At 39.7% G+C, this 12,697-nt stretch overlaps 1 protein-coding gene across 15 annotated transcripts in view; it reads left to right on the top strand.

Moving 5' to 3' along the window:
• The window catches only part of LOC126106324 (mitochondrial 2-oxodicarboxylate carrier-like), a 185,220-nt gene that overhangs the window by 129,601 nt on the left and 42,922 nt on the right, over positions 1 to 12,697 (top strand). For 13 of the 15 annotated variants that reach the window (XM_049912571.1, XM_049912566.1, XM_049912569.1 and 10 more), the window contains 2 exons: positions 9,382 to 9,605; positions 10,937 to 10,996. In XM_049912571.1, the coding sequence (XP_049768528.1) occupies positions 9,382 to 9,605; positions 10,937 to 10,996 (284 nt within the window). The remainder of the gene's footprint in view (positions 1 to 9,381; positions 9,606 to 10,936; positions 10,997 to 12,697) is intronic. The other 2 variants (XM_049912573.1, XM_049912572.1) reach the window with 1 other exon arrangement.

The following is a 12,697-nucleotide window of genomic DNA, read 5'->3' as shown; positions in this document are numbered from 1 at the left end:
GGTCCATGTGAGTAAAGGATGACAAGACATTCGAAAATAAACTAAGATTGTTCTATCGAACATACTGAAGTTTTTTTTTCCCCGATATGGCTGGCACTAAAGAAGCCAGGAATAATATAAATTTCGCACAAATTTATAAACTGACAGTAAAACCTCATATTTCTGAATCAACTGTATTCTGTGTAAACAATGCAGTGACATCAGCAGAGTCTCCAAATGTGAGCGTATATTTTGACCCTCCAAGAAAGGGATACAAACAAAAATGGAAATCTACAGAATTTGATGATTTTTAAAAAGACGTTTATTGTGGATAAGTGTACTTGGTTACTGCACCAGAGGAGAACATTGACGGATAGAAAAATACAGGGTGATCTCTGTGAAATAATTCTGTTCTTTGGCTTCACCGTTTATTTGGTTTTTGGCTCAGAAAGTGTAATGATTGACAAAAATTTTTAATGGGACACAGACATTGGAGCAGCAAGGTCGAACTTTTTGTGTAGAATGCACTTATTGTGTGTTGAGGACAACTGCCTCGTAGTATTCTTCAGTAAAACTTGGGTTTCAGAAAACCATACAAACAAATATCTTTCACTCTACTGCAATGAAAATAGTGGGCTGAAAATATGTACAGTTACTTTTGTAAGGCAATTTGGGTGCTGGGTGGCACTGCTGTAAGATGGTGAGATGATCCTAAAGTGTCTATTTTGATGACAGCCCCTATAGTTCACTTGTGCCTGCATTTACTGACAGCAGCAATTCGTGTCAGTTCAAAACCGGTTGTCACTGATGAGATGTGACATTCTTCTTTGTTCCCTGTCAGTTAGGATCTTTTTGTGCCCACTGTTCTGATTGTCCCAGTACATGACTGGGAGTGATAGACCATTCCTCATACAAGGGTAGTTTGAACAGTTCTCTGAACAGAATAGAAAGGAACGACTTACCTCAGTGAAATATTTTTATATTGCAGTCTAGGCTTCCCGTAAACTATTGCACTCGATCCGGTGATGTTCCTATGCCTCGATCCAATCTCAAATATTAGATTCCTCCAGCTCTGCAATATATCCATCATCTTCAGCTGTTAGTTTTTTATTCAAAGAGAATCTCTGTCCACTGAGGTAAATTTTTAGCTCGAGGAAGAGATGGAAGCCTGATGCAGCCAAGTCAGGCAGAAAATGTGGTTGTGGCAACAATTCGTGTCTTAGTTCGCATATTTTTGCCGTGGCTGTGATACTCGTGTGTGGATGCATTGTGACTATGAAAGATGACTTTCTCTGTTGCCAAATTGAGCCTCTTTTTGTGTATCTTTCACTGTAGTCAGTCGGTGAGATTGGTGTAGTTGTTGTTGTGGTCTTCAGTCCTGAGACTGGTTTGATGCAGCTCTCGATGCTACTCTATCCTGTGCAAGCTTCTGTAGTGTTACCTTTGTCTTGGGAAAATACCGTGAAAAATATAAAATAGAAAATGTGATTGGGTTTTGAATTTTGGTGGTTTCAGTTACGGATAAGGCGGACTTCGTATTATTGATTGAGATCGTGCTGTAATTTGACCGTGCATGGCAGACCGGGTCGGCAACACTACAAAAAGCGACTGTACGGAAATAGCATCAGAAACTAATTGAAATTTACCTGATAATCTTGTTAGATACACAGTATTAATTACAATATAGTCTTCATGGCTGTCATCCTAATTTGTCTTGTAGGACGACCCATCTTTCACTTTTCTCCGTCTGTTGAAAACTTCAAGTTGTCACTGTCATGATCAATTTACAAATTTGGTGATAACCATCTCGAATCACTATTGAAACAACCTCGCTTTGTAATATAATTTTAATTTCCACCCAAAAGCACATTCAACACAGCACCGAAAAATACACGTCTTTCGTATGAAGACAAGAGAGAGAGAGTCCTCAATTAGTTGTTAAAAACCAAAAAACCTACGCAAAAGTAAAAAAGACGAACAAAATTATTTAAAAAAAATGGTCGCTGGCGCAGCGCTCTTCTGCGTGCGCGATCGTAAATTATATCTTTGTATTGGCGGAGGCGCGGTAGTCAAAGTACCATTACACTTCTTCATCTCCCAGTACCTACTGCAACCTGTAATTATTTGACAAGTGAGAAAATAATGTATTCGGCGAATGCCTTTCACATTCCAGAAAACTGATGCCTTGACCTTTGTGGCTAACTGTATTGCATTTGCTTTCCTGCCTGACAGTTAATTTACATAATTCCATTGTTTTGAGTGGTATAGAAGTTTCCACTGTTTTGAGATGTATAGCAGTGGACCTATGTTTCACGTGCAGTTACTAACCAGTGCAAAAAAATCTTATCTGTTGCTCTGAAAACAAGTGAAACATTGTTCGGACATTTCCATTTTGATACATTTTTGAGCCTGCACTCCTAAAAAGTCACGGCATCTGTCTGGCAGTTATTTTTCTCGTGTCCGATTTCATCTACATCTACATCTACATTTATACTCCGCAAGCCACCCAACGGTGTGTGGCGGAGGGCACTTTACGTGCCACTGTCATTATCTCCCTTTCCTGTTCCAGTCGCGTACGGTTCGCGGGAAGAACGACTGTCTGAAAGCCTCTGTGCGCGCTCTAATCTCTCTAATTTTACATTCGTGATCTCCTCGGGAGGTATAAGTAGGGGGAAGCAATATATTCGATACCTCATCTAGAAACGCACCCTCTCGAAACCTGGCGAGCAAGCTACACCGCGATGCAGAGCGCCTCTCTTGCAGAGTCTGCCACTTGAGTTTGTTAAACATCTCCATAACGCTATCATGGTTACCAAATAACCCTGTGACGAAACGCGCCGCTCTTCTTTGGATCTTCTCTATCTCCTCCGTCAACCCGATCTGGTACGGATCCCACACTGATGAGCAATACTCAAGTATAGGTCGAACGAGTGTTTTGTAAGCCACCTCCTTTGTTGATGGACTACATTTTCTAAGGACTCTCCCAATGAATCTCAACCTGGTACCCGCCTTACCAACAATTAATTTTATATGATCATTCTACTTCAAATCGTTCCGCACGCATACTCCCAGATATTTTACAGAAGTAACTGCTACCAGTGTTTGTTCCGCTATCATATAATCATACAATAAATGTTCCTTCTTTCTATGTATTCGCAATACATTACATTTGTCTATGTTAAGGGTCAGTTGCCACTCCCTGCACCAAGTGCCTATCCGCTGCAGATCTTCCTGCATTTCGCTACAATTTTCTAATGCTGCAACTTCTCTGTATACTACAGCATCATCCGCGAAAAGCCGCATGGAACTTCCGACACCGTTAAAATGTAACAAGTGCTTTCAGGTGACATCCCTGCATCTTTGGCAATTCCTTGCAGTTTCAGTCAGTTATCCTCTGTGACCATTTTATGCAATTTTGCAGAAATATTAGGGGTAGTGCACCACACTGCAGATCACCATCCGACTCGTCCCTCCATTCTGCAGCAGTCAAATGAGGAGGAGGAGAGTCCCCCATTGTGTTCTGGAAATCAGCACAAATTTCCTTCATTTTCATACTTTCTTTATGAACTACATAATCGCTCCTTGAATCTCGGATTTTTGCCGTCTTCAGAAATCACTTCACGGGACGCCCACACCGTAGATCTCTTATCGAGAGCACTAGTGCGGCACATGTTTATTTGTAAATTAGGAAATATTATTACTGGGGTACACTGTCACCCTACCATCGACATCCGGTGGTGATTCTGCAATTTTCAAACCACCCCTGTCGATGTGTCGAACAGCCTGCATTGATACCGACAGATCGAACCACTCGATTCACATTGTAATGACAGGCACATCCAAACACTATGGCTCCTTCCTGCCATTCTGTCATGTCTCCAAAATGCCAGTGCTGGAGGGCAAGATGACTGTCTGGTGCCAGTCTTACACAGTCTACGGTGCTCCTCAGCGACCAGTGTGTTCTTTTAAGCTGTGAACAATTTTTTTTTTTTTCTGATGCGCTTATATCTTACATAAGACTATTGATGCATTTTATATCTGCTTTATATATTTAGTACGTTGCAATTCATAAGCTTCCGCTTGGAACTGATTCGCAACACAAATAATTTCATATAATACAAGTAATTTCACTGAGGTCTTCATATACTGAAATTACCCTCCCAACCTTCTTCAGAAACAGATCTCCTATGCCTTGTCTCTCCAGTGGCCACGACCTCCCACTGTGCGGCCACAAAGGAGCACTCGTCCTGTGGCTCGGTTCTGTCCGTGACTTGGGCAACTGAATCGAATCTCCACCAGAATTTTTACTACCTTTCCTTGTGCCCAAAGGAGTGTCCTACCCACTATTGTTCCCACTATCTGCCCCACCCCTCCCATATCAGTATTCCAGCACCAACCAGACTGCACGGTACCCAACTCTGTCCCTACTACCGAGTGAGGTGGCACAGTGGTTAGCACACTGGACTCGCGTTTGGGAGGACGACGGGTCAATCCCGCGTTCGGCTGTCCCGATTTAGGTTTTCCACGATTTCCGTAAATCGCTTCAGGCAAGTGCCGCAATGGTTCCTTTGGCAGGGCACGGCCGACTTACTTCCCCGTCCTTTCCTTAATCTGATGAAACCGATGACCTCGTTGTTTGGTTTCTTCCCCTAAATCGACTAACCATTCTGTCCCTACTGCACCCCTGCTCCCAATTCCTTGTCCCATGGCTCGTATCCTTGCATGAAATAGTCGTCGATGTGAAACCTGTCTCGTACCTCCTCCCACCAGCACCTACTCTATTCCAGTCCTGTCATAGGCATCTCCTATTCCAGTATGGGCAGGGCTACCTGTGAAGGCAGCCATGTGATTTACAAACTAAGCTGCAACCATTGTACCGTGTGGTATGACAACTAAGTAGATGTCTGTTGGCGCAAATGATCACTCACAAACAGGCAGTGAGAGACAGCTGGACTTTTCAAGTTGCTGAATATGCTGCACGACATGATGTACTTCACTTTGACAATTGCTTCATAGCCTGTGCCACCTGGATCCTTCCTGCCGACACCAGCTTTTCTGAATTGTCCTGGTGGGAGCCCGCCCAAAACCTGTCCTTTGTTCCTGCAACCCCCCTGGCTTCAACCTTCGCTATTCTCTGTTCTCCACCTACCTATCCCCTTCCCAGCTCCCACACCAGCACTGCACATGCCTCCATTCCACCAATGCACCCACTATTCTCTTCCCCTTCTCCACTTCCCTCCTCTGGCTTTTCTGCTCCCCCTTTCCTCCTCTCCCCCCACCTATCACAATGTCCCAACTCTGCACCTAGCAAAGCCCTATCCTGTCCCCACCACATCCCTTTATATTCTCACAGGCAGCGCAGTAACTTCTCCCACCCCGTGCCTCCTCCGTATCCCCTCCACCCAGGACTTCTGCTTATGTCAGACGTTCCAGTCTGCAGGCAGGCTCATCTACATGGCAAGTAGCAAACCGTGATTTTCATAATATTGTTGTAATTTCGTTTAATACATGACATCTTCATAAAATTCTTTGAAGGAATATAAACATTTTTCTGACAAAAAATATATCAATTTTGTGCTCAAATTTCTCCCTTATGTATGATAAGAAAATTTAGGAGAATTTTAAATGAAGTCAAACCTCCAATAAATGGCTCTGCTCTATAATTTTTAGTATTGTTGAAAGCAGTTCTTTTGTCATAGTGCTGTTATCCTGTCCACCAATGCATTTATTTCTTCATTTTGTTGGGCCAAAAAGAATAAGGATTTACTATTATGTATTTATGTTATGCAAAAATTTCATGCCTAACTCGTGTATGAGTCTTATTGCCATGTTCTGTAAGACCAATTTCCAGTTTAAATGTATGTTCACAACACAGCCCTATAATACAGTCCCATAGTTAAGAATAGCAAAAATTGTCCCAAAATATAAATTTGTAATATTCGGCTCAGAACTACCTTTGACTGCTGAGTGGGAAGCTGCAGGCTTCTACCAAGTTTTTCCATATTCAGAATAATTGTGGCTTAATTGCTGAAGATCATCATCCTTGTGTGCACCAAGAAATATACAGTTAATGGTTTTTGTTGCCAATATACTGCACACAAATGTTTACTTGTCCGATCCTGCTCAAACTAGACCTGTAAGTATGTAAATATCTTTATATGTGAATTATATTATTTTTGTTGTTCTTGAATTATAATGTCACAGTATGTCCAATATCCTTGTAAAAGCAATCTATGAATGATTAATACCACTGCTACAACTACTACTACTGTACATTGATTTGGTCAGAACAACCAATTGTAAATATCATGAGCTTGTTAATTATTGAAAGTATTTCAAGTCCATCTCAAACAACTAAAAATGTGTACTTTTGTCACCACATGTCTTTCGTTTCATTGATATAAAACATCATCTGTTGTCTCTAATGAAATGGATGGCTTGATTTGTAGATAATTCATTATGTAAGACGTTGCTCATAGTATTTTATGTCTGATTTTCATTCACATCAGGCAGTATCAACGCACTCCTAGGAGAAACAACGTCACCAGTGCGTCTCATTGACATGTCCAAAAATCATCTTCAGTCTCCAATGTGGACATATGTCTACAGCTGTCATTTTGCAACGTAACGATGCTCGACTTAGTACTGCTTGTGCAACAGTTGCATCTGTCACTGATCCACATGTCAGTACCTTCACACACTGCCCCCCCCCCCCCCCCCACGGCGACCCCGCCCCCTCCCACCCTAATGCTCACTTTATGTTGCCTGCAACTCATAACCAAAAGGGTGAACCACAGAAAGAAGAGATGAGAGGGAAGAAAATTTGTTCCAATGAAGAGTTGTACCAGGTGACACACAAGGTGTTTGAGCATACAGACACTAGAATTTTTTTCCCAGAGGAATCTTCTGACTTCCTGTAAAATAGAGGAGGTATCTTGAATGTCAGGGAGACTGTCTCAAAAAGTTATGCACATATGTTCCATTTTTGTTCAGTAAATCACACACAAAGAAAAAAAGTGTCATTTATTTCTACAGAAAGTAATACTGGTCAGAAACCAAAAGAAAAGTTTTTAGTTATATATACAGAAACCAGTACTCATTGACACATGGACTGTTTCACTTGTGACAGGTAATGTGTAGTGTTTGGTGGTGTAGGCAGGATGCAGAAGAGATGGCACGTTGTATTGCCACAAAACGTGTAGGCAGGTGCATATCCTCGAGCAGTTGTTGAAACGAGGCATCGATATCACTAGTATCGATGCATCTGTGGGAATTGATTCTGACAGACGCATAGGACCAAATAGATTAACAGGTGCAGTGTATCATCATTTTCTGCACAATGCATTACCGGTGCTATTGGAGAACTGTACCCTTGTAGAAAGACAGCAACTGGGACACCAGCCCCACTTCTTACACGTTGTTTGCAGTTTTTCACACCTGAGGAGGTCTGGTAGCGTGGTCGTCGCCCCTCTGCCCCCTCCCCTTCTCGCTGCTGCCCCTTAGTAAAGCTGTATCATTTTATACAGACAACAGTCTTCAAAATTGTGCTGAAAGCTGTTAACGAGCTAAGTATTTACATTTTGAATGTTTGGCTGTGTTGTTTTATATTGTTTTCCAGAAATTGCCATCAGAACATTTTACATATTGTATACAAAAATTGCTTTTTATGAACGAGATTCTATCTTCCTGGATTTACCACTATTGATATGACTGAATATAAGTCTTCAGAAGACTTGGGGTAATGAACTTTTGTACTGCAGTTCATTATATTACTTCAAATAGTGTTCTGTGATAATTAATATACAGTAAAACTGGGCAGCTCTGTGGCATTTTTAGCACTTTTTAACATAATATTACACAGATATGTACTGCAACGTTTAATTTCCTCGTATATGGAATGTTGTAACATTTAACCTTTAAGTTCGATAGCAGTGAAGTCTGATATACGATAAGGTATTTCAAACATCGAATATTAAAAGTCACAAAGTTTTTCTCCAGCTCTGCATAACTTTGTGACGTGAAGTTTGAGATGAGGGAAGTGGAGTTAAATTCATCAGTCTCGAAGATGGCCTGCTTTAGGTTCTTTTAGCTTTGTTACCTATTTGTGCCATTTTATGAGTTTTGTTTTACCCACACACAGTAAAATGTTCATTATTTCTGAATTTGGCTAGATTTCTTCTTATAACGTTCTTAAAATCAAAAAAATTCTAGACTTATCATCATTGATACAAAATAAAAATGGAAAAAAGACGAAATTGCATTAAACAATGTAATTAAACAAAACTCTCACACATGTAGTTATGCATCTGTTCAGTGGAACCAGCTTACAACATTTACATTTAACAAAGTGCCCTCTAAGCGAGGTAGTTATTTCAAATTCTTAGACACTTAACAAGTTCAGCAGCATGGAAAATAAAAAATAAAAAAGGTCACAATACTTTAAATACAATATTCTGATCATCTCTGTTATATTTAGAAACAAAGTCATAATGTAAGATAAAACTGTCTTTTTTAGTGAACTATTCACAAACATCCCTAATTTCTTTAATGAGACTTGTTTTCTATAATTTTCACACTTCTTTCTGCAGGTGTGTGTGCTGTCACAAAGTTACCCCTATAATCTGCAGAAATGATTTTATAAAATTCAGCTCGTACACAATGGTTCGCACATATCACTTATTTATACCAACTGCAGCAAAGGTAAATGTTGAAAACACTCTGTGACAGAAGTATTTGTCGAATGTTGACCCGAGTTACAGTATACAAGAATAAAAAGCTGGAACAATTGTAATAAACATTTTTGGAACAGTGATTAAAATTTTTTGTTTTTAAAATTCAGTCTTAATCACACCAGGTATGTTACAAGAACATACGTGATATCACAGCAGCTGAGAAGTGTGCTCCACCTACCATCTTTGAAGGATGCCATGGGTCTGATGTTAGTCATGTGATATGACCAAAAGTGGTCACCTATGTTCTTGTAACATACGTGGTGTGATTAAGACTGAATTTTAAAAAGCTGGAACACACTGTTGTCACAAAGTAATACCTTGCTCACAATACTGCCCAGTTTTATGGTATTATGACAGGAAAAAACATAATTGTTGATATACAACGACTTAATAAAAATGAGGGCATATCACGTGCTTCAGTAGAAGCCTGTATCAGCTACTACTATATGAAAATCTAGGGTTGTTATATTACAACTACCCAAGTGAAAGTGACGCACTTTCTAGCTTTAGGAAATATAGCACCTTCCCTGGGGGATAGTGTGGGGAGGGTTAAAAAGAAACTGCAAGTCAGTCATTTTTTATGTATATAGTTTACCCGTTTGTCATGTTTATTTTGTTCAAGATTTTACACGGGCACATTACTCTTACCTGGACGTGCACAATGTTACAGCATTTATGGAAGTATGCCTTATGCACCCCCTTGACGTGGTGAAGACGCGTTTGCAGCTGCAGCACTCACCGGTGGCCGGATCCAAGCCTATCGGCGTAGCCCAGTACTACTACACTGGCGTTGTCAACTGTGTTCGGACTGTCTGCCGCCAGGAGAGCTTCCTCTCACTGTGGAAGGGAGTTGTCCCTCCCGTACTCATTGAGACTCCGAGGAGAGCAATGAATGTGAGTCACTCAATTTGCTTCTGAGGTAATCTCTTCATAGTATAGTCACTGCACTGTAGTTTTATATAAGTATTTCCCTTATTTTGTATGTTTTCTTTCAGAAGTATACGTAATAATTTTGCTTCAACCAAAATTGTTGTTAATAATAACTACTTAACTGACCTTCAGAAAAACATTAGGTCCCATCCTTTCAAATAAACCCCACACAAGAATGAGTAATGGCTGGTGTGTGGTGCATGTTTCAAATAAGGAAGTTCCCACATCACACCCTGTATAACCAGTTCATAAATGTACAGCAAGGGAACATTTAGTATAATGAGGAGATTATTTTTAAGTAGGTGGAACGACATTCTTTGCTTTGCATTGTGCAATTTCTAATGATGATATTTGAAGCATTAATGGTTGGGACATATTGTTCAAGCTGCCTCAAAATATAGTTCTGGGTATATTATTATTGCTTATATTTGTGCTGGTTGCATTGTATAGTATCATCAGTGCAAATGCCAGTCTGTTTCATATATTTGCAGGGTCTGAATCCTGCAAATCCTGGTTTTTGTAATGGATTCGAACATCGTTTAACTTTCTTTAACTGGTTTTTTTATGTTTTAATTTTAAACCATCCAGGTTAAATCAGTTGTCTAATTTTTTGTCGTATTTATGGCAGTTTGAGGAATTTAGTTAGCACTGGTAGTTTCAATGGTACAGATGTATCACTGAAAAGAGAGCTGAGTGACATTCATTATTGAGCAGTAGATGATTTAAGTAAAATGCAAACAAAATGGAGCCTTAGGTTGAATTTTGGGGATTTCCTGTGAAATAGTTTTTCCAATCCAAAGCATAATTGCCTCAATCTGATGTTATAACAACTCTTTTTCTTCAACTAATAATGACAGAAATCTAATTTTGGCAGGGTACAAGCAGATACTATTTAAAATGTGTAGCAGGTTGGCTATGTCATGGTGGTTAAAGGGCATAGCACACAAATATTGCAGAGCAACTTCAGTACGTCAAGCAGAGACTTGGAATCATATGGGGCACTTGTATACAGACAGCCTATCCATCCCATGTATCCCTTTGTTTTTAAATGTTACAGATATTGTTCAGTGACACATGTGTTGTTTTCCCAAGTTTCAAATCTTTCCCCCCCCCCCCCCCCCCCCCCCCACTCATTATTTAATTCATTTGGTACTTGTGTCTGTCACAGGTATGCTTATTTGCTTGTAATTGATAAATTTCTGTACTTTTTTGCATATTTCATTTACATCTTGTAATTTACTACTGACATAGTGTATTGCGTATCACTAATCTGAACTAATTATCTCATATTACAGTTTCTTCTCTTTGAAAACTATGAGCAGTACCTCTTGTTTGGGGCTGAAACATCAAAATTGGTGAGTATAACATGTTGTAGATTGATCCTGTTTTATACTACTTTTATTAACAATGTGTGTATAAAAGAAATGTGGATCTGTAAATAATGGAAGGAGTAAAAAATCAGACTATTTCTTGTATTTTAGCTGTAGACCAGTCCGACTCACGATGTTGTTGAGACAGACTAATCTACAAGTACAGTAAATGAGATCGAAAGCATTGCAAAACTTTCCCTCAGAGCTAGAACCTGATCTAGGCAGCTCATAAAACTGTCGGGTATATTGACAACATCCTCAGATGTCCTACGAACTTTGTTGTCAACAATCAAACACAGTTATAAAATAACAGTAATATTCATAAATATAATACTAGAAAGAGTAATGGTGTACACTATCCTTCCCTCAGCCTTAGGGTAGTGCAGAAATAAATGAATTGAGCGATAAAAATACTTGACCCCCGTATCCATTTGATATAAAGAATTCGACAGATAATAAAATGAACTTCAAATACAAACTGAAATTGTGTATGCTTGACAAATACAAATTGAAATTGTGTTTGCTTGATACGTACAAACTGAAGTTATGTATGCTGGACAACTACTTCTACTCCATGGAAGAACTTCTCAATGAGTAATAATATGGTGTATGAATCTATTGTGGGGGAGGGGGGCGGAGGGAGGTGGTACCAATAATACAGGGTGTTTCAAAAAGAATGACATGATTTTGAATGGCAGTAAATATAAAACATTTGGATGTGCCAGAAAGGAAGAGTGTGTTGGAATGGGCATGGTCTAGAGCAGGCTCATCCGAGAATTGCGCCCGGTGGGTGCGCCTGCGCCCCGCGGGCCCCAGGCAGTGTAGTTCAGCATTCCGGCCACGACCGTGTGTCGCTAGTGTCGGCATAGGAGCGAGAGAGAGAGAGAGAGAGAGAGAGAGAGAGAGAGAGAGAGAGCTGCGGAGTAAGTGAGGCCGCACAGCACTGCTCTGCAGTGGACTGTCCCGCAGTCAGATCCAACGCAAACAAGAAAACAGAGGAAGTGCACCTCTGTAAAAGAGGCCGATGAGCGGTAAAACGAGAAAACCATTTACTGTTTAGGTAACAACTAGTGTTCGTGTGGCAGAATTACTACTCAAACCTTTAGACAACAACATCCAAAACAAGAATCGAAGAACATCTTAGTTGTTTTCTGGCCCACAAGTTCATTCTATTAGTACTGCACATGCACACTCGTCATATGTACAATAGGTGTCTTCTGAAAAATGTCAGTTTCTTAAATGAGCTAGAGTCATAAATATTCTATTTTGGAAATAATTTTCTGTAAGGGATATAGAGTCTAATTCTTACTGTTAGCAGGTACAAGTAAATATTTTTTATTATACTTCGGGCTACATTTTTTTGTATCCCTTTTCAGAGTTTAGAAATCGGATCCTTATTTTAATAATTTTAAACGACCAAGTTTGAAAACTTATTAAAAATAGAATCAAGGCTTGAAAGCTCTTTAATTCCTACAGTCAACATTGTTAAAGAAGACAATTAACATTTTACACTTTTTTTCTTTTTTGAGGAAACGGTTTTGTCTACGTTTAGTTCAATATTCCCTGACACTGATAACCTCAAAGAATTAGTCAAATTTTTATTGCCAAGTAATGAACGGTTCTTAGTTTTAGCAAGCTTTAAAAGAGAGAAAAAGCACTCACAGATATACGTGGAACCAAACATTG

Source organism: Schistocerca cancellata, chromosome 10 (assembly GCF_023864275.1).
Source record: "Schistocerca cancellata isolate TAMUIC-IGC-003103 chromosome 10, iqSchCanc2.1, whole genome shotgun sequence".
In the NCBI taxonomy this organism is placed as follows: domain Eukaryota; kingdom Metazoa; phylum Arthropoda; class Insecta; order Orthoptera; family Acrididae; genus Schistocerca; species Schistocerca cancellata.
The sequence above is the reverse complement of the archived record's forward strand: the minus strand, read 5'-3'. Positions and strand labels throughout refer to the sequence as shown.